Raw genomic sequence first — 27,717 nt, forward strand, 5'->3', positions numbered from 1 at the left:
TAGGCGACATTTTCAAACATTATATTTTGTATTTTATTATATTCTATTCCATTTGATAGATTTATTATTATTTGTATTATTATTTTCAATTAATTATTCTTCCAAAAAAGCAGATCTACAAGCTCTCAACCACCTGGCTCACCTTTAATCGCATTAACTTTGGCGTCCGTATTTTGGCATGTCATTATTATAGGCACACACACACACACACAAAAATATAATAGGGCTTAAAACACTGACTCACTTCAGTGTCATGGCGATGGCGTCAACAACAAACGATACCAGTCTTGGTTTCAGTAGCTGTGGGTGACTTAAGACCTCGAATGGGAGGCTGTTCCAACTTCCCAAAATAGACTGAAAGCATTGCAACATAAATATGGACATTGCAACATATATATGGGTTGGAGATTCCTCACATAGGTTTGTGCTGTCACAATCTATACAGGTAAGAATGTCACTCACCTGCTGCCACTCAACCAAACTGGATGTTACGTCTTCAGTCTCAGAGGTCCTAATACAAGATCAGAAAGTCTAGGCTATAATTATTATTTTTTTAATTCAGCATTGTGAGCTTGTAGATCGGCTATTTTCAAATAACTGATGTATACAGGATTGAAGTGTCTTAGACTGACTTTGATGCTATATTAACTCACTTTTCTTGGGACCCCCTCAAGGACCCCTGGGGGTCCCCATACTTACAGAACACTGCTCTACAAAGCAGGGACCTCTGTCATTCATGCTAGACCCATGCTTCACCTGCGCTCATTACATGAGCACTGAGCAAGGACAAACACCAAGTACAATAAGACTAAAGCGCTTATCTCAACTATTGTTTACTGAGCAAATACTGTCGGTGATAGTCAGAGTCAAATGAATGAAGTCATAGTAGTAGCAGCAGGAAGGAAATTGTCTTTACAGCCCCATTATATTGCATTTCAACCCACTCAAAGCACTGTTAAAACTGGGAATGAGACTTTTTTAAAAGTTTTATTAAATTTGGTATGTAGGCTACTGTACATAAAATCCCCTATTGCACATTAGACAGTACCAGTCCCGTTCAGATCATACATTAAAAATATACATTCAAGTTGATTAAATAAAAACAGATCACAGACAAATTATAGTCAGTTGAGCACAGACTGAGCTTCTCAGCCCTCATCTTTTGAACAGTGGTCTCACAAAACCTCCAGCAATGCTAAGGAAAATGGCTAAGTTAAGAAAGAGTTAAGAAAAATACGTCTGCATGGAAAGCTATGACTGCATCTATAACTTTTACAGACAGGCTTTAGCATAGTTCTTTTAAATTTTCCAGTTTTAATATGGTATTTGTTTTATTCGTGACGTTTACTTTTAACTCACTTTTAAGCCCGATATATATACTTACCGAAAATAGCAGATTTACAAGATCTCGGTTATTTTCGGCGCGGTAAGTATAACTCAGGCTTTACGCTGTGGATTGTATTGCGTACACAAAAGTCATCAAGCTCTTTGCTCCAACACTACACTTACAGTATCAGTCGAACAACTCATTTTTAAAAATCCCTGCTTCACAGAACCATAACCTCAAGGAAAGGATCTGGGGGGATTGGTTTGCATAGCAGCTCTGAAATCCACCAAACCAAGATCTGGAAATAACAATCTTTAAGGTGCATCCTATCTCTAAGGCGTCATAAATAACAAAGGCACTACTCCAGAAAAGCATAAAACAATCTCTAGTGTCACCAAAACCTGCCGTTATAGACTAAAATCTATTAAAAAAAAAAATCTCCCATTTATAAAAGCAAATCTTACCACCAAAATATTTGGCGACATTTTTGGATCCTACAGCATTCTCTGAAAAGACAATATTATGGCAGTTACAGACATTGGCATGATATACAGTATTACAACACCCAAGCCTCAACATGAGTTCCAGTAGTGTAAATGTTGTCCAGTTAATTTAGCTTAGAGTAGTCTTTGAAACAGAAAGTTCAGGACTTTTACAAGCCTTGATCACCAACATTCAAAAATATTTTCATGTCACAATGTTTGTTTCTGAGAAATTGGCACAGGCCTTTTGTTAGCATTTATTAGCAATGCTAGGTCAAGTGTTGGATATGACACTAGGCCCAATACTTTCAAAATAACCTAAAAAGACATATATATGTTGGTGTAAAAATGGTGAATATCTAAAGGGAACTGAGGGTGTGGGAGAGACATCTGAAACACAAAAAAGAAATAAATGAAGAAGTGACATTGTAGCAAAACGATACATATTGTGAACAGTTGTCGGTTCAAAGTGTTTGATTTTTTTTTTTTTTTTTCCTTTTGGGTATTGTTACGTAGTGTTTTTCTTTTTTCATTTTATGTGATGTGCATCGTATGTTTGTGTTATAAAAAAGGAAGTGACAAAAAAAAAAAGTTTGAATATCGTAAAGGTGTGTGTGTGTGTGGGGGGGGGGGGGGGGTTTTCTCTCCTGAACGTTCCCTTTCCCTTCAAGACCTTAATAATAAAGTAGTTTTAGGAATTTAGCTAGCCTTCGATTCTCTTTTTGATGTCCTTTTTAATGCGGTCAATTTCATCTTCTTCTTCTGAACTGTCAGGCTTTTCGCCTCCCGTCTCTTTCTTGGCTTTGTCTGAGGTAGCCGTGTCGTCGCTGGTGCTTTCGGGCCCCTCCGTGGAATGCAGCTCCTCTCGTATAGAATTGAGCTCCACCAGGCCGTCGTGGAGCTGCTGGGCCACGTCCCTGATCTTGGCAGCAAACTCTGATTTGGCTCCTTTCTTGAGTTCCTTGGAGTCCTTGGCCACAAAGTAGATGTCCATGCCCACGAAGAGCCCAGTAAGGACCCCGGTGGCCATGCTGGCGATCTGGACGGCCCTGGCCGCCGTGCTGCCAGCCACGTTGGCGATCTGCACCACGCGCATGATCTCGTTGGCGTTGATGAGGATGGCCTTGCCGGCCATGGCGCCGTCCTCGTAGAAGTTGCTGTTGAGGGCGGGGAAGTCCCGGTTGTAGGCGTGCTTCTTCATCTTGAGCAGGTCGAACTTGCGCAGGTGCTCGATTCCCTGCTTGATGAACAGCATGCACTTGTTGAGGTCGGTCATCTTCTCCTGGTAGTCCTCCACGATCTTCTCCACCTTCTTGCGCTCCATGGAGTTGTTCACCTGGTTAGAGATGCCGCCGCCGGCCGACGTGAGACCGCCCGTCGTGGCCACGCCCAGCCCCACCGCCGTAATGATGAGGGAGGTGCCCATGGTGACGGGCGCCAGGGCCAGGCCGACGATGGTGAGCACGCCCCCGGTGGCGCTGGTGGAGCCGCCGGTGATCTGGGCGATCTTTGTCTTCTTGTTGAACTTGTCGAGGTTGTCGGCGATGCTGTTCAAGTCCATGACGTGCTGCCACAGGCTCTCGGCGCGCTCCGAGAACAGCTTGTTGAAGACGCGGATGCCCTTCTGCACCTTGTCAGCCGTCACAGCAAACGCCCTGGGGAAAAAAAAGGAAAAGGCGAGTTCATTTGAGCATTCCAAAATGTTCCACAGTCAGTCTGTACGCAGGGTTCAGCGTTCGCACCTGGCAGGCAACACTATAGCCTCCATATACTGTGCCATGTGAAAAAGCAAGCTCATCATGTTGATTTTTGCCAAGGTATTACAGCTAGACAGCAATTTTCCTGGGTGACATCAATCTTATGTTACGAAGTGTGAACATACTGAGGCTTGGTAACATGATAACATCCTGAAATATGGATATTATTAGCATTCAATTGTGTTGTTTTACACACCAAGCTATTATCTACACCTTAAAATGACTCTCCAACCCATATATGTTGCAATGCATTCAGTCTATTTTGGGAAGTTGGAACAGCCTCCCATTCGAGGCCTTAAAGGGCAAGACCACTTTGGTAGAGGTTTGGGTTGTGTAGTTACCTTATCGTGATGTAACTCCAAAGGTGGGCAAGAAATAAAACATAATTGCTCAATTGATTAGAAAAAAAATATTCTCCTCATTGACTTACATTGCACGTTATTGTTGTATTGTTAACAGCTCTCAAGTCACTCTTTTAGCACGTAATGACACATACTGTAGCGAGGCTATCTTAACTACCTATATACCACTGTATACTTTGTTGCATGACGAATAGTGAAAACAGCATATCTACAAGCTCACAATGTGTTGTGGTGCGACACGTTGTGAGCGTGAAGATCTGCTATTTTTGCAGAATGTTTGTCTATTTTCCCTGAATGTTCGGCTACTATAATGAATAGCACGTATATTATGGTGAATAGCCAGTTTGACACCAGTTGGGACTCAGATGTCACTTACTTGGCCTCTTCTTTCTCTGTCATGTCCTCATCTTCAGCCACGTCCTCCCATTCTGTAGCAGCAGAGAGAAACAATCAGCCATGTTTGTGTTGTATCAAAGCCAAAATAACACGTGTGTAAAGTGTGTGTATGTTATACTGCAATCATGTCATTTGTAAATACTATATATTTATATTGTGTTGTTTACAAATCATGTTCCATTAATATTTGTGTTATACATAGGTAGAGGCCTCGTATAAGCCCTTTGGGATTCTTGCCTCCTCCTGGCACTTTTCTTTTTAGTTTGTGTATTGTTTGTGCTAAATAAATCAAATCAAATCATATGTCCATGGGTTTGTGTTTAGTGTGTTTTTGTGGCTTACGTTCCACTGTTCTCCACCACTCCATAAGGCCCTCGAAATCCTGAAAGACATCGTTACACTTTAACTTAAAGAATTTTCACCACTATCTATACAGCTAACACAAGTAGGTTGCAAAAGTTCATCGAAAGAATCAATTTAATCGAAGAAAGAAAAAAACGGCAGATATACAAGCTCACAAAGTGTCACAATTCGACATGCTGTGCCTGCAGATCTGCTGGTTGAACAGACTAATATAATTGATTTAGTCGATTAGAAAACATTTATTTAAATTTTCTAATGTTGATTTGTTACATTGAAAAAGAAATCGACAGAATAATCGCAAACAAAGTAATCAACAGATGCAGCCCTAATTCAAAGCATATTAAATAGAGCAGCGGTTTTCGCCCCCCATGCAGGTACCCACCTGCATTTCCTCAGGATCACTTCGGTTAATCCGCAATTCCTCCAAACGATCAAACAAAGGCTTGCTTGCATTTTCATTCTGAAATGAATAGACACATACAGAAATTAGTTTGAGTTCGTTGTCCAAATTGTGTTGGTGGGACGATTTGTTGTAATTATATTTTGTATCCATTGTTACTACAATATTTTTTACATGTTGACAAGTGCATTCAAGTACATTGTCCCACACATTTTTAGCATATCGTCGCTGTCTGGCAGAAACCAGCTAATTCAATTTCTCTGCTTTTTTATTTTATTTTTTCATAAATCGGTGCTATTGAACACCCTTTACGTCTGTGTGTTGGTTAAAAAAATATTTAACCAATGAAAAGTATTAAAAAGCGCTTCTGACAAAACCAACTAACTCCATTGGATCCTCCAACTGTCTGCTAAACCAGCTAACTCCACCAAAGGGGGGTGGGGTTAGCTGGTTTTGCTGACTCCAGGCTCCACACCCTTTTGACCTCCAACCTCATTGTGAACTTGGAGGTCCATTCAGCCGTTCTTATCAATGATGAACAAAACCTCCTAACCCTACATTTTTGTTTTGTTTTTTCATTTCCTGAAAAATGAAAATTTTGCTGGTTTCTGCCCAACAGCAGAGATATTTTAACATGTAGGTCAGTGAGCATAGGGGGAGAGAGAGAGAGAGAAAGAGAGACAGAGGACATAGATACATAGAGAGAGAAAGCGAGAGGACATAGATACATAGAGAGAGAGACAGAAAGAGGACAGAGAGAGAGAGAGAGAGAGAGAGAGAGACGGAGAGAGAGCGAGAGAGACAGACAGACAGACAGACAGACAGAGATCAACAGACAGAGAGGGAACCATGGAGAAGGAGAAATAATCAAAGTATCTCATTGACTGAATGATATCCAATACAACAGACTGACAACACAAAAATCGGTTTCTGTTTTGTGAGACGGGGGGAAGTGGTCATTGCCATTGTCATGGTGAATGAACGCCAACGCACAGCTTTTTCACCACCGTTTTGAAGAAGTGGGAAGGGGCCGAAATCTCCACTGGTGCACACAGAAAAAGGAAGCAGAGAAACAAGTCTGGGCACATTGCAGTCTCATCTCCTCTCCTCTCACTATGGGGACATGCAACAACACACCGTGTGGCGGTGAGGAGCACGAAGGGGGCAGTGTTGCCATGTCTGCTTATTATAAGCGACTTTGGGCGGGTTGCGCTTTTTTGGGGCTTGTCAAAGTGTCTAAAGTGTAGTTGCTTATTTGGGCTTGTTTCCTTATGTTGTTTAAAACAGTGGTTCTCAAACATTTTCATACCGAAGACCCCCAAATTAATATGCATTAGTCCAAGGACCCCCATCTGAAAATATTTTGTGCCAGGGACCCCCATACAAGATTTCAAATACAAGATTTAAAATGTTTCGAGAAATATTACAAATGTATCAAATTTCTTCTCGATCTTTTTGAAAATAGCCGATCTACAAGCTCAGAACGCATCGCAATGCGTTTTGAGCTTGTAGACCCACACAACTATTTTCAAATAGTTGTGTGTGTGTGTTCGTATGGCCCGTAGTCGCTTCTATTGGGCTCGTTTTCATAGACCTGGCAGCTTATTTCTCTCACAAAATCTGGCAACAGTGGTGAGGGGGGCAGGGAACATTTGTGTGAAGAGAAAAGTGAGAGACGTGTGAGGGTTAAAAGAAACAACCCACATTTAGGTCATAATTGTCCCTGCTGGGAGCCTGGAGAATGCCCCTGAGGCCAATCTGTAAATGGCTGCAGAAGAAGCATTGTTTTCAGGGAGGAGCGAGGAGTCAGGTGACTAAACCCATGTGACAGGTGTTTTGCAATGCCAGACATGTTAGACACGACACATTTTCGGTTGGTGTGCTGTCCCATGGGTTGAGATGTAAAGACGTTTTCAAAATGGGACTACTGTACTTCTACTGTACCTCAGCTGTCTCATTGGCATCAACTGCTTCCTTCTTCTGGTCAGTCTTAGCCTGAAACACAAACATACAGTTAAGAGAAAAAAAGCCATGATTTTGCATTTACAGTAGATATTCTTCCGTGTGTGTGCCCCCCTCTCCCCTCCCCTCCCCCCACACACACACACACACACACACACACACACACACACACACACACGTGTGTGTAGCTCAAACAAAATAACCCAGGGTAAGGGTGTGGTTAAGACAAACAAACACTGTAACCAGGTGAAGTAACAAAGCGTAAACATCATGTAATTTGAATGTTACAGTACCTTAACCCGAGGCATGAAGGGATTGTGTTTCCTGGGTTTCTTGACTTTGGTCTACAAAGCAACAACATAAAAAGTGTTAACTAATGGAGGAGTAAATAGTCTAATGTTATAAATGCGGTTGTCAAGTGGAAACGCATGTCAAACCCATGGAGACTCGATGTGTCCCTCACCTCTTCTGTCTTGGCCTCTGCCTTCTTCTCTGACTCTGACTCTTCTTTGAGACCCTCATCATCAGATTGAGCCTGCTGTAAGAAAACAAACATCAGCCAAACAATAACGCAATCATAAAATTGTTGAACAAGTTGAATTGCACATCTCTATCATCTATGTGCAAATATAATTACTGCAACTAGCAAAGGGTTATACATAACATTAAATAATGTTTCTGTACCCGAGTCTTCTGTACCTGAAATGTTGTAACCTGTGACATAATCTGTAATTTAGCCTACAGTATTTTTATTCCTGAATATGTTTGCTAATCTGAACCGTTTTGTTGTTTGTTTGTTCTATTATTGCTTATACGTTTGTCTTTTATTATTATTGTTCTGGTATGTGAATATATATTTCAATCAAAGGACGCAGTCCCAATAAGGAGATGACTGACATGTTTTGGAGCAATACCCAATAAAATCAGAAATATTGCTGCCATGTGATTAAAGCAATTATGAGGCAGCCAGCCGAGTTTGGCAGAGCTCCCATAAATGGTATCATGTGTAATCACTGCCCTACGGGTGTTTGAAAGTTTTTTAAATCTATGATAACATCATGTAATGAGAGAACATCATGTAATGAGGGAAAGACTCCTATGGCCCCTATGGTTGAATCACACACATCATGCAAATAACACTAGATTATACCAGCAGCTACACATGCTAAAGACAAACATGGAGAACATCGCGAGTTTGCATGTTACCTTGGTCCGAGGCACGAAGGGATTGGGTTTTTGGGTCTTTCTGACTTTGGTCTGAAACACAACAGAATGAAAAGTGTTACAGTAACTCATGGGAAGAGAACACCATCTTAAACTGGTCATTTAGCAGTTGTGACTATGAGCTAGGGATGGACAGAAGTACAAATGTAAAATAAATAGTAAATAGGACTCAGAAATATATGAAGTGTAAAAGTAGATTTGGGAGTACTACAGGAAAGCTATTCCTGTCCCCTTTTTTTTCTCACTCTCCTCTTATTTTTACTTTCTTTATGTCCCCTTTTTTTCTGTTTGTATATGTTTTGTTTTTTTTAAGAAAAAATAATGATGGATTAAACAAGTGAAGAAAACTTAATTGATAATTGGATGAAATCGATAACATGACATGTAAAATGTCAGCCACCACCAAGCAGAGTGATATGTTTGTTCGAAATATTTCGAACAAAGTGATGGATCAACTATGCAATGCAAGTTTATGCAACATTAAACACACACCCATCATAGGAGTACCAGCTTGCTTTTTTTCTTCATGCTTGATGCACATCAAGTATGCACAGCAAACCACGAGACTACAACCGGCAATCCAACCTCACGTCATTTACAAGCACATTCCAGCACCGCTTAGAGGCTGCTAGAACAGAGCATAGTGATCCATAGTGTTGCCATGTTCTTTAATTATAAGCGACTTTGCGACTTTTTCTCGTCGCTTGTAAATATTGGTGTTTTTTTGGGCTTGTTTCGAAAGTGTAGTTGCTTATTTAGACTTGCTGTCTAATGTTGTTTGAACCAGTAGTTCTCAAACATTTTCCTGTCAAGGACACCCAAATTAATATTTAGATTTGTTCGCGGACCCCCATCTGAAAATATTTTGTGCCAGGGACCCCCATACAAGATGTGTGTTGTTAAAATTAATATATTCCACCTGGTCGCTTGTCTCTCTTGCAAAATCTGGCAACACTGGTTACCCAGCTAACTGACAACAACATGCTTCCTCTTAAGCGACAAGAAAGTGTTTTTCAGTTCTGTTTATTAACTACATGAACCCTGGTGATGCAGACATCTGATCCAACCCTGGAAAATCTGAGTTCAGGGATTCCCCTGTCTACCAGTTTTGGCCTTTCTCAGTGTTCCTACAATTCCCAGGATGCATTTCGTGGGCAAATATCGGCCTGACATGCCAAGTAGTCTATGGCTGCCTTTACATCAACCTGATTCATATTTTCTGAAGTCAAGATTGCTATTTTGAAGTAACTAGACTGTTCAAGTTGCATGGCTGCTAAGGGAACGTTAGCCCTACAACAAACATACAGTATAGAGGTAAAGGTGAAAATCGTGATGATGTCCTGTTCATTTTCATGTGAGAACTCAAACAGGGAAATCATGTAAAATTCACATCCCTACTGCGAGCAGGAAGTTTGATCTTGGGCAGATAACCCAAGATGAAGTGGAAAACTACAACTGAAACATTCATAATGGGAAGTCACCTCTTCCTGTTTGTCCTGGTTCTCCTCTTTGTTTTCTTCCGTGGTTAAAGTCTCGTCTTCCTTCAGTCCCTCGTCATCAGACTGAGCCTAGAATAGGGAACAAGGGAGGAATAAAATCATCAAAAACGATTAAAAAAAAATATATATATACAACTGATATGGTTATTTAATCACTTCCCCGGTTCAAATATGATTATTTTGGGGGTCGCGGCTTGAAAAGTTTGGGAACCCTTGCTATAGATAACACAAGAGAAAGTGCAGAGTCATGAGAAATTATGTACCGTACCTTGGCTCCAGCACGGGCCATAAATGGATTATGGCGTTTGGGTTTTTTCACCTTGGCCTGAAAATGAAAGAGTAACATCATGGCGGGTCAATGAAACACAACATGGCAAATAACACTAGATTATTTCAATCAATGATTGGATGAGCTGATCATCCTTCTAGCTCAGGGTAATTGTAAACCGCTTGACAGCACAGCATATTTTGTTAAACAGCTGTCACTAGAGTAATGATTCCTTTGTAGAAGAACGAAGACACTACAAGACACATTTCTTGTGATCAGATGGACATTATGGGAGGGACCCATGTATGAATAGTACGGCTGATGATTAATCAATTGGTGCAGTAGTCTTTGTCGACCAAGACTTTGTTTGTTAATTAGTCCTTTTTCTGATTGTTTTCCATGCTGAATGAATTATTTATTGAAATATAATGTGCACTATAATATCACTTAGTAAACTCTATGAATAACCCTTTAATTCTCTCAGTCTGTTAGGCCATTGTGAAATAAACAAAATGTTCAGATCTCAACCTCAGCAACCTGAAAAGGCTGCACGATTGAATGTGGCAGACACAATTTTACAGATTTGTTGATTAAATCAACTAATCAGTCAGCAAATTCCTATGACTATTAATTGATTAAGAATTTCATCAGTAGAAGACTGCCCTAATGAATAGACCATAAGTGAGAAGACACACACTCTTGTAAACTGGCTTCAAGTTTCTGCGCAACGTAATTTGCAATTTGAGATATATATGGATTTTAGCTACTACTCTCCATTCAAGGCCCATGGGACTGAGTACACTTGAACTTGGAATATAATCCCACGACCCAATTTATATTTGTCACCTTCTGATATGATAATGGCTTGGAGCTCAGCCCTGCCATTTGCATAGCACTGTGGTAAAGACAGACGTAGTGAAACAGGAAACACAATTCTTATCAGGGCATGCTGGGCTCAAATTACAGATGCAAACAATTCTTATGCCTGATTTCCTGACGCCTTAGTTTAAGGCTTTAGCGGTTGTGCTGAACAGATTGAGAGTACCAGGTCAGCTTTACACATTTGTACAATTCAGATTACATCATATATAAAGTAAATCACAGGGGAAAAAACACACAAATACTACATCACGGTTGTATGCCTCCGTAAACCAGCAGCAGTTTACATCTGCGTCTGTCCAGACTCATACAGTATATTATGTAGTGATTGAAGACTTTGAAGTGATTTAATAAACGTGTTTTGTGAGGCCATGGTGACCTTGACCTTTGACCACCTACTTCTAATCAGTTCATCCTTGAGTCCAAGTGGACGTTTGTGCCAAATATCAAGACAGTCCCTCAAGGCATGCCTGAGATATCACACTCACAGAGGTTTGGGATGGACTTTCTTACGGACATGCAGTACATAAGGATTCACAGACAACCAAAAACACAATGCCTCCAGCCACAGCTGTCTGTTGGCGGAGGCATAAAAGAGTATACTAAACTGTCTTCAGTTTTATCCTTTGTGGCAAGCTCCACCCATCTGGCACTCAAAGCAGGTCAAACTAAACACGAGGAAGGATTTGAATGTACCAACTACCGCTTAACACAAGGTCAGACTTACCGTTTTGCTTTCTGTTGTACAGCCCTCCTCTCTCTCTACCGTCTCAGTATGAAGACACTCATCCTCTAGTCCTTCATCATCTGACTGGCTCAGGAGCACAACATACAATTAGCAAACATCATTAAAAACTAAACAAAAAGGTCCATGTGATCCATGGTGTGTATTGTTGTAAATGTTGATATTCATATGGTATTTTGTTTGCTTCACACAATGGCACTTTGGCTGTTAGGGCCCTTGCACACAGTCAGATTTCTTTGTACAAAAAATACGAATATTTAATCACATAAGCCTGATTAAACTTTGGCTATTCAAAAATCGACAAGCTTCGCATCGCATTGGGTTGTGAGCTTGAATATCTACTAGCTTTGACAAATTGAAAAGATGCCCAAAATAAGGACGCCAGTTTGAAAGTTGTTAAAACATATATAAACACCATTTGATTCCTGCATTTCTTTAGATGCATTCAGAACCTACTGAACAATAAAACAAATCTCATCGGACTCTGTGTGCAAGGGCCTTTACTTATTATGTGTGTGCGTGAATGTGTTTTCAATGTGCATTCCCATACTATGTGTGTGCATGTGCACCTGATTGTCCTTTTTCGGCTTTTGCATAGCATGTCTGACCGGTCTGTTCGGCTCCTGTAATTAGAGACGACAACAACTAATTATCACGCTGCAGTTTCCTTTGGGCAAGGCCAGCATGGACGAACCATGCGGCAACAATTAACTACACACACACACAACACAAACAAGAATATGCTGACCTCTTGTTTCACCACGGGACAAGCACCCACACAATGATCTCAGCTCTGATACAAAGGACACACATGGGGGTCTGGCACTACAACATACCTAACCTCGAGTCACCAGGCTTTTTCCACACGGCAGAAAGCCTGGTTTTAATTTCATTGTGGTTTTCATGGTTTTCATCCAGTCTAGTAGCCCACGCCTACTCTAGGATTCTAGAAAGTGGTTGCCGGTTGTGGTTTGACGGTGGGGGCGGCGCTTTGTTTTTGTTACCCCATGTGAATGCCGACTCAAGTAGTCTAGTCTCGCAATGAGTTGGAATAAAACAACTCATTAATACACCAAATGAAGTATTCCAAAATGAAGTATTCCAAGAAGTACTTGAAGAAACTTGACAGATTCATCAAAGTGATAATTTGATTCCGAGGGGAATCATTTTGGAGGAGCACGTTTTTGGTTTTCATGGTTTCTGCCCGCCTGATGACGCAGTTAGTTATATCCGCTCTAGCCCGGATCAGAAAACTGCAACAGGAGTTGATCCCAATCTACATCTACAACATACCTGTCATCAGAGGAACCCACCACAACCACAATGATATAATCAACTCTCACCAACCCCCATACTCCCTCATAACATACATTATGATGTATACAACATAATCAGCTAGCTTCCTCCAGAGACGCTAGTCTTCAATAATCCTGGCCTACATGAGATCATTACCTCCAAAGCTATGACAACCAGGTCATTACAGTGCACAGTAAATTGCACCGTGTTAATTAAGCTCTGGGAGTGTACAAATGTTAGTGGAAACACTAGCCGCCTCTTCCTCCCCCCCCCACCAAGATCAGCACCATGGGCGACCGGGCCTTCTGTTCAGCTGCCCCTCGACTGTGGAACTCACTCCCGGACCAGCTAAGAGCTCCGCAGTCTGCTGATGCTTTCAAGAGAGGACTAAAGACGTTCCTTTTTAATAAAGCATTCGGTTAGCTATTTGGTTTGTTTTTTTGTGCCCCCATTTTTTAAGACATTTTTTAGACTTTCTTTTTCTTTTTTGATGTGTTCTTTTTATGCAAATGTATTTTTTTAATTCTGTACTGTACAGTAGCACTTTGAGATTTGTAAAGTGCAATATAAATAAATAAAATGCATTATCATTTATTATTATTACTAAATGTAACCAGTGGATCAATTCCACTGGTTACATTTGTACACTCTCAGAGTTTTAGTGGTGACTGTACTGAGTAGCTGAGTGGGAAGGTCACCAGTTTTGATCCTCAGCTCGCCCAGCCTACATGTCGAAGTGTCCCTGAGCTAGCAGCTTAACACAGTATGTTCACCTGAGCAATGTCAGCAACCATCGGCTGGGTGAAGCAGTAAAGTCACTTTCCCCTCCCCTGGGAACCAGAAAATACCCTGGGGGTTGTACTGTGTATAAGCCTACCTCCGCTGTGGGTTTGGGGGCACCAGCCCCTCTCCCCTTCCTCTCCCCGGGGATCATGTTCTTGTTTTCCTGTGAAGGACAAATGAAGAGTTTCATCTTATAAATGGATGCATGGACCAATGAGAACAGGTGACAACCGCTGTCAGGGACAGAAGAGCACTAAAAATAACAAAATGACAAAACTTGTACAAATTGGAACCTTTTCTATTTCAGAGATTCTGATATATTGCATTTTGGAATAAAATAATAGCCATTAGGGCTGCGACTATCGATTGTCTTAACTAGAAGTTCGGGCCGCTGCGCGGCCCTCACATCTAGCGTGACGCGTCGTACACTTCGCATCGCAGATCCACCTTACAGCCACCTCACAGTGTGAGCGAGAGTATTGCGTGAAAGTAGGGCAAAGTCGTTTATAATTGTGGGACATGGCAACACAGTGGTGAAAAGTAAGGCAAATTAGCTTATAATCAGAGGACATGGCAACACTGAGTGTCCTGTGCTCCCCTCTGTCTCTGTCCCTGTGTGTTTGTCCCCCTGTCTGTCCAATAAGGTTCGGTCCCACATAAAATTGCCTAGTTGGGTTCCACCTAGGGCCCAGGTAGAACCCACCTAAAGCCCACATGGGCAACCCAGTTGGGACCCACCTCGGTCCCACATATAATTTCCTAGGTGGGGCCCACCTAAGGCCCAGGTAGAACCCACGTATAGCCCACACGGGAAAGCCCAAGTGGGCCCATATAGTTCAGCCCACCTTGAAACCATATGGGTCCCATGTCAGCCCCACATAAATTGCCAAATTGGGGCCCACCTAGGGCCCAGGTAGTACCCACTTAAAGCCCACATGGGCAAACCCAGTTAGGACCCACCTCAGTCCCACATAGAGTTGCCTAGTTGGGGCCCACCTAGTGCCCAGGTAGGACCCACCTATAGCCCACATGGGCAACCCAGTTAGGACCCACCTTGGTCCCAGATAGAATTGCCTAGGTGGGACCCACCTAAGGCCCAGATAGAACCCACTTATATTCCACATGGGCATCCCAGTTGGGACCCAAGTGGATCCCGCTGACATTGCCGACATGGGGCCCATATGGTTTAGCCCACCTTGAAACCATATGGGACGCAATGGGCGTGCTGGCTGGGTAGGCTGGCGTGAAAGTGTATAATATTTAGAGAAAGTGAAAGTTTCAAATAGGGAAGTAGAAGTAGTGAATTAGCAAACTGGAGATTTAGTGATTTAGACAGAATGTTTCCTTTAGCCTCATTGTGTGCTAATGCACGCAACTGTTAAGGCAGGTTTAATTTTTGTTGTGTCTCATAACATCCTTTGTCCGTAAACAACATAGGCGACCCGTCTGTGCCTTGACTTCACCCCGCCCCCCGCCCCTTTGCCTGCAGTGTGTGTGTGTCTCTCTCTCACACACACACACACACACACACACACACACACACACACACAACACGGAGAAGTTCTACAGAGTTCGAATGAATAAGATAATATAACAGCGTATCCGCGCGCCTGGTGTAGCCGGTATCATTGATAATCACTTGGATCTAAACAAACGCGCTGTGCGCACCACGCATACGCTCGCTATGAAAAGTCTGGTGTAGATCGATCGGCCGTGTTGTAACCCCCCCCCCCACCCCCCGAGTATTTTTTTCTCTCCGTGTCTGTGTCTCACTCTTTTGTAAATCGAATGCTAAAATTGCCATTTGAATGTAGTTTAAAAAAATATATATATATTTTTTAATGTAATTTTAATTTTATTATAATTTTTTTCCTGACCTACCAATGCGAAAACAAATCCTTTCATCATGTTTCCCCCTATAAACGTCACGTGAAAGTTACCTTTTAGAAACTTTAATAGTTATCACAACAGCGAACGCTGAAAATCAGCTGTGCAGCCTGTGCTTGTCCTGTCTGTCTGTCTGTGCAGTCATTGCGCACAGCTGTGTGTCTTCCTTCATCCTCTCTCTCTCTCTCTCACACACACACACACACACACACACACACACACACACACACACACACACACACACACACACACACACACACACACACACACACACACACACACACACACACACACACACACACACACACACACACACACACACACACACACACACACACACACACACACACACACACGCACACGCTCTCCTTGTCTCTCTCTCTCTCCCCCTCCCCCTCCCTCCCTCCCTCCCTCCCTCCCTCTCTCCCCCTCCCTCTCTCCCTCTCTCTTTCTCTCTCTCTCTCACCCCTCTCTCTCTCTCTCTCTCCCTCTCTCTCCCTCTCTGTCTGTGCTCACTATCTCGCAGATGATTGGCTGTTCAAAACGGAACACCCGGAAGTAAATTGCGAGATGAAATATAGAGCACTTTATGATTATTATAAAAGGAGACACATGTGAAGGTGGAAAATAAAATAGAAGTACTTCTATACTTTTGCATGAGCGATTTTTGTAGCAAGTTGGGAGAGAAGTGGAGCAGTGCTTTGGCCGTGAGTAGTACCTAAGAGGTTGAGGTTCCAAAAGGGACACCTCTCCATTTGTGTTGTGAGATGATGATTCATTTATCTATTACTTTTCTGATTAATCAAATAATCAAGAAGCAAGTTTTTTTTAAACATTAAAAACAAAATATCTTTGATAATCAACTAAATCGATATCTGATTAACCACATAAGTCCTATTTTATATTTGTCGTACAACGATGCTGCACAAAACGTATACCTATTTTCATTATTTTTGAAAATCTTTTTATTCAAATCAATCATTTCTGTCTAATCGATTAAATACATTTGTTTGATTAACCGTTTCACCCCTAATAATCGTACTGTATTACACTGATTAACCGATACCCGTCATGAATACAAATCAAGCCAAATCAATCTGTAGATTCTGTACCTGATGGTCTGTGGCTTTGGTCCCCTTCAGATTCTCGTATGAGGCGGTCTGCTTCAGCTCCTGTTGGGACAACGACAGCTTAAAGCTACAGACTGTGGAGAACAGAACACACAGCAGAACAGACAACTCACAGCAACACACTCCTTACCTCTTCGCTGGGTCTGGCCGGGATATGCGGCGATTCACCTCTTTCCTTCCTCTCTTGCTGGATCATGTTGCCTTTGACCTGGGCAAGGACACACACACACACGGCACATGAGCACAACGGTCATACACACATGCCGCGCTCGGGCCAGACAGAGAGTTCTTATGACGTTTAATCAGCGTTTCAAAGCGCCGGAGAGTGACTGAAAGAGGAAGAGGAGACGTGTGAAAGGAAGGTATATTTGTGTGTGTGTGTGTGTGTCGTCACCGGTGACTTGCTTTGTGGTGCAAAAATAGAACTGACCGGTTTCGGCTTCTCCTCGCCTTTTATCTGGTTCTCCCTCAGAGCTTCTGTGCCCTCGCTGTCCTTCTACGCAAACACAACAACATTAGCAGTTTTGCATCAACATACTATTCATGTAAAATATTCATGGTTAGCTTGGCTTACTTCATTAACGCTACTGTAGCTAAATGTAACCACAAGTCCGCCAAACATCAACATCAATTACTAAGCAATCAAAGAAGGAACGTCATGGCTACTACTACATAGTTACAAGAGCAAAAGAAACAAATAAACAATATTCCCACCTGCTGAGAGGTTGAGCAAAACTCCTCAATAGGACTGGGCAATATTACTATCTTATATGAGACTAGATATCGCCTGGGATTTTGAATATTATAATTTTCACAAATTTAAATTAAAAAAGAAATCTGAAAACGTTCAAAAAGATCTACAAGCTCACATAGATCAGCTATTTTTTTTCCAGCTATTTTTGACGATGTTTGAAAGAAAAAGAAAGAAGATATTATCATCACAATTTCAAGGTATTTGGTCAAAAACACTGTGGTATTTGATTTTGTCCATATCGCCCAGCCCTACCCGACATCATCACCAGCACTACTACAGCAACCCTTAGTCAGTGTTGCCAGATTCTGTGAGAGAAACAAGCAACCAGGTCTAGGAAAACCAGCCCAAAAGAAGCGACTATGAGCACTTTAACATATACATCAGCTATTTGAAAATAGCAGATCTACAAGCTCACAACGCGTCGCAGTTGTGAGCTTGTAGATCGGCTATTTTCAAATACAATCTTGCGGGGAAATTATAATAAGCAGATCTGGCAACAATGCCCTTAGTACCATGGTCCATCACAACACCACCCCTAAAGGATCCACCACCACCCTCATCAATCCTATTCACCAAGATCATTACTTTGTGTGCAGAACGGAATGGATTCAGTTTGGTCATGGCTTCAGCGACTGTGTTCTGAGAGGGAGGAATACATCACTGTCAGATTTAAACGTACACTTTTAAACTTATGGTACACTTGTAAACTTTAGCTGGTTATTTTCCATTCCCAGGAGATGAACAAATTACTTAAAGCTTATTATCACTCGTGCTGATAAGCATTAGCTTATTCCTGCTCCTTTTCCAACACATCCATTGTTTTGCTTTACCGTTTATTGAGATCGTTAGATTTTTTTTTTCATCTACTCTGTTCTTGCCTCACTGAGTATCTTTTACAGTGTAGAATTTCCCATCTAAAAAGGTATTTACCTTGTTAGCCTCATTTGTTCTTAGTTAACCTTCTTAAAGCAGCAATCCGGGACTTATTTTAATTAATACAATGTTATTTTGTGTGTTAATACAATAGAACTAGCACATCTGCAGTGGTTGCAGGTGGTCCTCCTACAGTTCCATTGAGAAATGCAGACACTAGTCCCGGGAAGGACACTTACTGGTTGACAATGTGTCAATAAAGTTATTTGAAGCATATGGCACACTGGATTGGACCACCATTCTTTATTGTAGTTTGGACATGGTTGCACTTACCTCTCTCTGTCGGGAAAGTGAGACAACACATATAAAACTTACAGATTGTATCTTTAAGAGCCTGCTTCACCAAGGGGCATGCATGGCTAACAACAGTCACCTAATATTGTAACACTTTCTTCCTGAAAAAGGACAACTTTCTTCCTTTTGATGTTGCCAAACTTAATTGCCTATCTCCTGTGTCTGTAGCGTGAGGCGGCTTGCTGTACAAATACACCACCTAGACATAACGCCAGTATGTCGTAGGGACTTTTACCCCCTATCCATCTCTTGATGCCGAGTGCTAACAGGGAGGCATTGGGTCCCTTTTTTTATACTCATTGGTATGACCCGGCCGGGTGACTGAACCCTGACCTCCCAATCTCAGGGTGGACACTCTATCCATAAGGCCATCTGAGCTGGTGAATGTGAAGTTCAGTTTCTCTAAAATTCTTTATTTAGTTAGCCATTTTTGCTCAAACCTTTTTCTCAAACCAATGAGCTATGGTGAGTGCTAATGCCTAACTTGTAGGATATTCCTAGGAGAATAAACTATGTAAAAGGGACGTGTCTGTATCTGTAGATTCAAACACACACCTGTTTGTGGACTGATGGCTCCTCCGCATCTTCCTCGGCTGCTTTCTCATACTGTGGGGGAAAGACTACATTAATAATAGTTCTTTGTGCTTCAATCTTTACTTTATTAGGTAGTAGAGTGTTAAGAGACAGGAGGAAACCAATGTCAGAGAGAAGGGACACATGCGAGACACGAGGAGAGTAGGATTCAAACTCCCCACATGATTATTTTGTTGGAGGATCACAATCAATGATCTTCATAATGCCAAACAATGCTCACCTTGTTCGCAGCGCGGAAAGGATTCAGCTTATTCATGGCTCCAGCAAACTTATTCTGATATACAACAGAAAATAAAAGAGAACAACATACTATCAGACCATATAGTTCACACATTGGAATAATAATGTAAATTCAGCAACTTTTTTTACAAACAAACCTGTTTCTGACTTGACTGTTCATTGTCTAACAGCTCGCCATCAGAATCAGGGCTCTTCTCCTTAAAGTGGAGACGAAAACAACTTGAATTACTACTAGGCCGACTATCTACTACTAGCCTGCCACTACTAACAATAATAAAAATTATAATAATACTAATAATGTTATCTATAGTTTTCAGGCCTCAAGTAAGTCCTACCTTTTCATCAGCGTAAAATGTACTATTTGATGTGCTGCTCACACCAATCTGAAAATGTTCAAAAGGAAGAAATCCTTTTCTATATCCACTAACATTTCCTAGTTCAGAAGAGGCTAACTAAAAGGAATTTGGAGTGTTAAACAGCAAGCTACTCGTCTGGCACCCACCTGCTTGGTGTTGGAGGTCTCTGCTGCCGAGGATTCAGCCCTCTCTTTATCCTAACACACACACACCAAAGCACTGATCAATCAACCTACAGCAGTGTTAAGCCTGGGTTATACTTAGTTGTAATGGCTGATCTCATGGATTAAAGCAAAATAAAATCTCACAACATGTTGTTAGGCCAAGTCCTAAAAATCTGTGATTCGTGAAACGGTGTGAAATCAGTCGTGGCGACTGAGAACTTTAATCCATGTGATCTACAGTACAAGCTCGTAGAACGTCTATTGTTGTGCGCAACTACAGGAAGTACAATTCAGGCATTATCAATGATGACTCATTTGACCTTTGGGTGCAGGGCGGCAAACAATTACCTGAGCTGAAGACTGGAATGGATTCCTGAGAATCTTACCCATCATTCCACCCTGAGAAATAAATAAAAAATGGTGGTTATATGACACTTGATGGCATGAACACAGTATCCGTTACAGTGCAAAAAAAAAAAACACACAGCTCAATGATTTTAGATTAGTTGTATTTCATACAGTTCAGGAAAGAGCAGAAACAAACAGAATACAGGCTATATACCGTGTATAAAACGCAGGTGAAACAAAAAGCCAGATCCTGTTCATCCCCTCTTTAAATAATTCATAAAACTGCCCTCAGGAAGACACTATAGGGCGCATGCAGCAACCAGCTGAACCGGGACATTTACAAAACCAATTGCAATAACTGCTCAATTCTTAACCAACATTGACGCTGGAACAATGTCCGTTTCTGTTGTCTGAACTGTGCATGTAGTGTTTTACTGTGTTATTGTGATTTACTGTGATGTGTCAATCTGTGAAGCCAAAGGCAAATTTCCACATTGTGGATAATAAAGATAATCTTATCTTATAATATTCTACTCAACATATCTTTCCTATTTTGGTTAGCGAGCATTTGTTTTGTGAGTGTGTTCTAACTCCCTAGTTAGTGCTGGAGGAAGCCAACCGTGTCTACCTGCCCAAAGGGCAATAGATGCAAATGAGCTGCTAGCTATCTCTGGTGCAATTACTTTGAACCAAATGAACCCTAAACGTCCCTATTCTGGGAGGGGGGGGGGATTAGACGAAAATAGGCAATCTACAAGCTCACAACCGCACCTAACGCTTGTTTCAGCGAAGAGCTTTTCTGTAGCGGGAAAAATGAGGTATAGTCCCCTGTGGTCAACAAAGTATATAGGGTTTTTAATAAAAACGTGCGCTGTTCCTTTAATGATAAAAAATAAATGAATAAACCTCCTATGCTTTTCTTTACTTGTGATTTTAATAGTTTTTAGATAATAGTTTTCAAACACTTTTTGCCTCTCACCTTTGAGGTCTTCTCTGAGAGACTGTCGGTGCTGACAGACAGTTGGTTGTTTGCAGATAGATCCTCCTGAAGCACAGGGACACAGTAGATGATTAAGGCACATGGATTAAAGCTAAATAAAATCTCACAACTGGAAAAAAAAATGTTAGTCCAAGTCCTAATATGCGATTTGTGAAACAGCGTGAAAGGAACCCCCACACACACTAGCGCTGTGCTTCTATAAACAATTATCACAATACTGTATGTAGATTGATGATGTTTTGGTATAGCCATACAGCCAAGACAACCACTTGAAGAAATTGCAGATTGATGCTAAAGTCGGCCATACCTGCCTTGACAAAGGATAGTAATTTTTTTTATTTTAAAACAAAATGCCAGACGCCATAGGGTTTTAAAAGCCTTTACTTTTATGAAATATCTGAGACATTATGATTTTTTCTGGAAGATTGAACATGCATTCTATTGCTAGTTTGACCACTTCAAATTCTAACCGGGGCTAGCTAATAGCCCTAGGCTATTTATGTGTTGTTATAGCTGTACAATGAATTATGTACAGTACTTAACTTATTATGGGTCAGTATTAAAATAACTTTATATATAATCTTGATACCTTTACAAAATTACAAAATTCGTTTTGATAACAGATTAATCTCCATGTTTGGAAAAAAAAATCTATAAAGCGTTTCAGATAGTAATGCATTAACACATTCCATGCCAGAGTTTAATCTCATAATGTACTCACCAGTGCCAGCGTTTTATTGTTGTTTTTTTGTTTTTATCATGTCGCCACAGACCTCGCTAAATAAGTTAAAAGTGCGCGTTCATTTGGTTCTAAACACACAGCGGATCCGTGAGAAACGTCCAGCGAAAACAGTTTCCAAATGCGAGCCGCCATCTTGAAGCTACAGCCGATACACGCTAAACAGTGATCAGCGAGGAGAAAAACAACAAACCGAGAAAATCGAGTTTTAAACAGGATCCCAGACAGGAAGCGGATACGATCGAAAAAACCGGAACCCGAATAATTCCGTTTCCGGCCGAAAACCGGAAACGGAAATGGATCAAAAAAATTCGGAAAGTGCACCTTGGGCGATTAACATGGGAATCGGCGGTTCGCGTAGATCTACGCGACTGGCACGCTGCGGCTTTAAATAGGTTCGCGTAGATCTACGCGATTGGCATTCAATGTGTTAATCAACTGGATAAACATATGTATTTTTTGGAATGAAACCCTTTAGAACAGACGTGAACCCCTTACCTGAGACTTAGTCTTATCCCCCAAGGCCTTAGGCTTTCTGAACATTCCACCAAACATTCCTCCTTTTTCCTGTGGAGAAGTAAGCAAAGAGTGAGGCACAGCAAACGTTGACCTCTTCCTTCTCATATAACGTCGCTGTCGGGCAGTTTTTCCGTGCCAACATCGAAATGCTTGATCAGGATGCTGGGGGGGGGGGGGGGATACCTCACCTCTGTACAGTGACTTGAGAATCTATCATAAAATTGCTTTGAAATTGAATAGAATTTTTGTATCTCCATATTTCATCTTTTTATGTTTTTTCATAATGCCCTATTTTATATACGTATACTTTGTCGTATGAGCGTTGTAAATCGTCGGTTTCTGAAAAATGTTTCAAGATTTTCACCTATAATGCCATGCCCAAAATTGGGACGGCAGGTTCAAAGTAGTTAAGTCTGTCTGTGGGTGTCATAAACATTTAACAAATAAAAAACTGTCAGGCGGATTTCCGCCGTCGATATACACAATTTGTTTTAGTTGCTTTTACCTTAGTGTTGTTGATATTGTCAGACAGATTGTCGCTACTGGCTGACAGCTCACTGGATGATGTTGATAGGTCCTCCTGAAAGAGAGGAACATGTGAGCACGGGCATTCATCCTTATTTACGGATTATAATATTTTTGGGGAATACATAAAGACACCCACGTCACGACGCGGTACTCACCTGAGACTGGGTACTAACGCCGGTGGGCTTGGATTTCTTAAACATACCACCGAACACCCCTTTCTCCTGGAAGACAAACAGGCAATGGTTAGCTAGGCTAACACAGTGGTTTTCAAAGTGGGGGGGGGGGGCACCACAGGATGCCAGAGCGGCCAGTTGGAAAGGAGAGGAAAATTAATTGTTTCAATTCATAAGATTTTTGCCAGTTTAACGACTTTCAACCTATTGGTCATTATTGTCTTTCAAGCATTTAAAAGGGAAATTCTACATTTCTTGAAAATAGCCGATTTACAAACTTACGTGTCGAACTGTGACGCGTTGTAGGCTTGTAAATCGCAGATTTTCACTATTTTGTGGGTTTTGTTTTTAAACCCATAAACCTTCGAGTATGTTCTTAGCAAGAACCTAGAGCTATTTGGAGGTTCTTAGCATGGAAATAGAAGGGTTTCCGCCTGACAGTGCCGATATACACAATTTGGTTTCATTGCTTTTACCTTAGTGTTATTGTCAGACAGATCGTCTCTACTGGCCGACAGCTCATTGGATGATGCCGATAGGTCCTCCTGAAAGAGAGGAACATTACACGTGAGCACGGGCAGTCCATTCACCCTTATCTACAGATTTTTGGATTTACGGAGAAAATGGGAATACACCAACTTCACAAAGACAACCACGTCACTACGCGGTACTCACCTGAGACTGGGTCTCAACGCCGGTGGGCTTGGATTTCTTAAACATACCACTGAACATCCCTCCTTTCTCCTAGAAGACAAACAGGCACAGGTTAGCTAGGCTAACACAGTGGTTTTCAAAAGGGGGGGGCCACCACAGGACGCCAGAGCGGCCAGTTGGAAAGGAGAGGAAACTTAATTGAGTTTCAATTCATAAGATCTTTGCCAGTTTAACCACTTTCAACCTATCATTATTGTATTTCAAACATTTAAAAAGGAAATTCAAAACATCTTGAAAATAGCCGATTTACAAGCTCACAACATGTCGAACTGAGACGCATTAAAGGGATACTTCACTTTCGGGCCGGGGACACATTTAAAAAAAATATTAAAAATAAATGAAAAAAGTTATGGAAAATTCATGGCCCCCTCACACATTAGTAGGACACTGCGTGTCGTGAGGGGGCCATGAATTTTCCATAACTTTTTTCATTTATTTTTAATATTTTTTTTAAATGTGTCCCCGGCCCGAAAGTGAAGTATCCCTTTAAGGGCTTGGAAATCGCATATTTTCACTATTTCGTGGGTTTTGTTTTTAAACCCATAAACTTTCTAGTATGTTCTTAGCAAGAACCTAGAGCTATTTGGGGGTCCTTGGCATGGAAATACAAGGGTTTCCGCCTGACAGTGCCGATATACACAATTTGGTTTTCGTTGCTTTTACCTTAGTGTTGTTAATGTCAGATAGATTGTCGCTACTGGTTGACAGCTCATTGGATGATGCCGATAGGTCCTCCTGAAAGAGAGTAACATTACATGTGAGCATGGGCAGTCCGTTGATCCTTATTTACCGATTTATTTATTTTTTAAAGGAGAAAATGGGAATACACCCACTTCGCAAAGACACCCACATCACAACGCGGTACTCACCTGAGACTGGGTACTAACGCCGGTGGGCTTGGATTTCTTAAACATACCACTGAACACCCCTCCTTTCTCCTGGAAGGCAAACAGGTAAAGGTTAGCTAAGCTAACACAGTGGTTTTCAAAGTGGGGGGGGGGGGCACCACAGGACGCCAGAGCGGCCAGTTGGAAAGGAGAAGAGAAGGAATTATTTCAATTCATAAGATTTTTGCCAATTTAACCACTTTCTTTTGACCTATTTTGGTCATTATTGTCTTTCAAGCATTTAAAAGGAAATTCTACATTTCTTGAAAATACCCAATGTACAAGCTCACAACGCGTCAAACTGCGACGCGTTGTGGGCTTGTAAATAGCAGATTTTCACAATTTGATTTTTGGTTTTGTTATTAAACCCATAAACTTTAGTTTAGAGTATGTTCTTAGCCAGAAGCTAGAGCTATTTGGGGGCAGATGGCATGGACATGTTTGGGAAGCCCTGAGCTAACATACAGTACAGTTTGAGTTTGGCTAAATGTTATTAATGGGTTTCCATGGTTGAGGATTTCAGAGCTGCTCTTCCAATTATATAACCGTCTACTCAGGGACAGGCTCTGTATTGACTGGCTGCATCATCACACAAACAGCAACAATGCTCTGTTCCACTTTGCTGATGCATGCAGGTCTCCCCTCCCCCCCCCCCGACGCAACACTTCTGCCAAACCAGTCACAGCCCATCCACATGGGCATCACTCTTGTAATCTACACCAGTGGTTTTCAACCTGTGGGTCGGGACCACCAGGGGGGGTCCCCACATGATTTTGGGGGGGTCCCCAGATGACATTAAACTGACAATTTAAGGACCTTTCCAATACCTAATTATTATTTTAAAAAAATGAAATGAAAAGATCAAAGATCATGCATCAAAAGTAATCAACAAACTATACTATAAAAACTGGTCAAACATTGGCCAAATGGTCAAATAAGAAAGAAAGAGGCAAAAATTGTGAAAATAATGTAGATTGTAGATCTGCTATTTTCACAATAACTATCTGTGGAACCGAGTCAAACTAAATGTAATGCCTCAAATCCTACAATTCCAAGTGCTTGTCAGGGTGGGGGGTCCCCAGATTGAATATGATAATTTTTTGGGGGGGGTCGCAGCCTGAAAAGGTTGAGAACCACTGATCTACACCAATGTTTAAATACTGTATAATCGTAAGGAAATATAAACATTTACTTACGACGTGGCTCTGTAAGAAAGCCGTCTAGAAGAAGGCCCGTCCGTCTGAGGTTAATCTCGCAAAAACTAAACACTAAATATACACAATTCATATTGTGTATATTCTTTGAAATATTTCACTTAAATGTTATAATGTAAGTAGTTGGCGGTTGGATGGGGCTGAAACCTTTCCCACATTTGGAGTCATACACATCATAGATATGTCGTACACAGCACGGTCACAAGAAGTTCAAGATCCACATGGAAGCTTCGCCGTTATTAGACCCCATCGAGTTAGATCGCTTATTTCCGCTAATTTTGTAAGATAGGGCTTAAGTGGTTAAAGTGTGCCTTTGAGTAACTAATTTAGTTCAATGGACTCACCTTCGTGTTGTTGTTGTCTACTAGAACTAGACTGTCATTGCTTGCACCGAGTTCATTTCCTAGCGACAGATTATCCTGAGGCAGACAAGATACAAGATACTTATTTCCCCATATTAAAACAACATTGAGCGCAGAATATTATGCAACATAGGATTTTATTTCACCTGCGAGGGCCTGCGATCCTGACCCGATCTGGGGGAGCGTCTAAATATTCCACCCAGCACACCTGTTGTTTTCTCCTGAATACAGAAGTGGAGTGTAAAGGTTTATTTTGGGGCGATTTAACAACTTCCGCATAGGGCAAAAATCAGTACAGCTGAACACAGAGCAGGAAAAGAACTCACCTTGGGCAGGTTGTTGTTGTCAGTTAAGCTGTCGTTGCTGGCAGATAGATCCGTATTTTGCACAGAGAGTGAGGCCTTCAACAATAAGAAATGTGTGTCAAAATGATGTCCTCCCATTCTCAAACCATTCATGGAGACACCTATCGTTAACTTTGCGACAAGTGTGGCACCAAATTGTGCTAGTAAGCATTTAAAATCTCAAATGCAAACGTTCTTATGAAAGAGAATCGATTGGAGGGTGAACTGATGATTTAATTTTGAAAAGTGATGGTAGATAATGTCGCTGGAATAGTTTTTAATATATAGTATACAGTATATGTACTATATCTCCTCACATGAGAACTTACGTTAAGTTTCGCCCTTTTTGTCTTTAGCCTTGGTCTAAAGGTCACAAGATTTATGAAATCAAGATATTGGAAACGACAAACTAAGAACAAACAGTGTTCATAAAGGTTGGACATCTACACACCTGAGATGCTGTGGTCTCCATGGCAGGCCTCGTGTTCTTCTTCAGGATTCCTTTGACCATGCCCCCTTTCTCCTGACAAACAGTTTGTGATGGACAAGATGGACGAGTCAATTAGGACCGCCGACAGGGCAGATATATTGGTCACTAATTGACTTTCTTTACCACGTCGGCATTAGTAATTATGCAGCCGATGTGTCAAGTAAAGTTTTTTTATTTTATTTATACATTTACGAAGATTTGAAGATGCTTTTTTGAATAGGGTTTAAAGTCATAGAATGTAACTTTGCACTGTGTTTACATAACATAACAATAAATACATTTCTGCCCATAATTTCCCTCTATA

At 41.4% G+C, this 27,717-nt stretch overlaps 1 protein-coding gene across 7 annotated transcripts in view; it reads right to left on the bottom strand.

The window, feature by feature from the left end:
- Window positions 1-1,761: 1,761 nt before the first annotated feature.
- Window positions 1,762-27,717, bottom strand: part of LOC308092953 (uncharacterized protein) — a 28,188-nt gene continuing 2,232 nt past the window's right edge. Inside the window, exons 5-39 of one of the 7 annotated variants that reach the window (XM_080439121.1) lie at window positions 27,375-27,446; window positions 26,906-26,980; window positions 26,726-26,800; window positions 26,562-26,636; window positions 24,986-25,054; window positions 24,780-24,851; window positions 24,078-24,146; window positions 23,879-23,947; window positions 23,385-23,450; window positions 23,207-23,281; window positions 22,681-22,749; window positions 21,423-21,488; window positions 20,444-20,494; window positions 20,078-20,128; window positions 19,911-19,958; window positions 19,713-19,772; window positions 19,556-19,609; window positions 19,297-19,347; window positions 18,100-18,153; window positions 17,191-17,256; window positions 16,891-16,968; window positions 16,743-16,802; window positions 13,838-13,906; window positions 12,234-12,287; window positions 11,647-11,730; window positions 10,041-10,097; window positions 9,755-9,841; window positions 8,256-8,306; window positions 7,513-7,584; window positions 7,343-7,393; window positions 7,032-7,082; window positions 5,070-5,147; window positions 4,667-4,706; window positions 4,305-4,356; window positions 1,762-3,464 (exon numbers count right to left, since the gene is read on the bottom strand). In XM_080439121.1, coding sequence (XP_080295247.1) covers window positions 2,513-3,464; window positions 4,305-4,356; window positions 4,667-4,706; window positions 5,070-5,147; window positions 7,032-7,082; window positions 7,343-7,393; window positions 7,513-7,584; window positions 8,256-8,306; window positions 9,755-9,841; window positions 10,041-10,097; window positions 11,647-11,730; window positions 12,234-12,287; window positions 13,838-13,906; window positions 16,743-16,802; window positions 16,891-16,968; window positions 17,191-17,256; window positions 18,100-18,153; window positions 19,297-19,347; window positions 19,556-19,609; window positions 19,713-19,772; window positions 19,911-19,958; window positions 20,078-20,128; window positions 20,444-20,494; window positions 21,423-21,488; window positions 22,681-22,749; window positions 23,207-23,281; window positions 23,385-23,450; window positions 23,879-23,947; window positions 24,078-24,146; window positions 24,780-24,851; window positions 24,986-25,054; window positions 26,562-26,636; window positions 26,726-26,800; window positions 26,906-26,980; window positions 27,375-27,446 — 3,123 coding nt within the window. In that variant the 3' untranslated portion in view covers window positions 1,762-2,512. Of the gene's footprint in view, window positions 3,465-4,304; window positions 4,357-4,666; window positions 4,707-5,069; window positions 5,148-7,031; window positions 7,083-7,342; window positions 7,394-7,512; window positions 7,588-8,255; window positions 8,307-9,754; window positions 9,842-10,040; window positions 10,098-11,646; window positions 11,731-12,233; window positions 12,288-13,837; window positions 13,907-16,742; window positions 16,803-16,890; window positions 16,969-17,190; window positions 17,257-18,099; window positions 18,154-19,296; window positions 19,348-19,555; window positions 19,610-19,712; window positions 19,773-19,910; window positions 19,959-20,077; window positions 20,129-20,443; window positions 20,495-21,422; window positions 21,489-22,680; window positions 22,750-23,206; window positions 23,282-23,384; window positions 23,451-23,878; window positions 23,948-24,077; window positions 24,147-24,779; window positions 24,852-24,985; window positions 25,055-26,561; window positions 26,637-26,725; window positions 26,801-26,905; window positions 26,981-27,374; window positions 27,447-27,717 lie in introns of all 7 variants that reach the window. The other 6 variants (XM_080439120.1, XM_080439119.1, XM_080439122.1 and 3 more) reach the window with 6 other exon arrangements.

This window comes from Gymnoscopelus braueri (genome assembly GCF_963280865.1).
Source record: "Gymnoscopelus braueri genome assembly, chromosome: 10".
NCBI lineage: Eukaryota > Metazoa > Chordata > Actinopteri > Myctophiformes > Myctophidae > Gymnoscopelus > Gymnoscopelus braueri.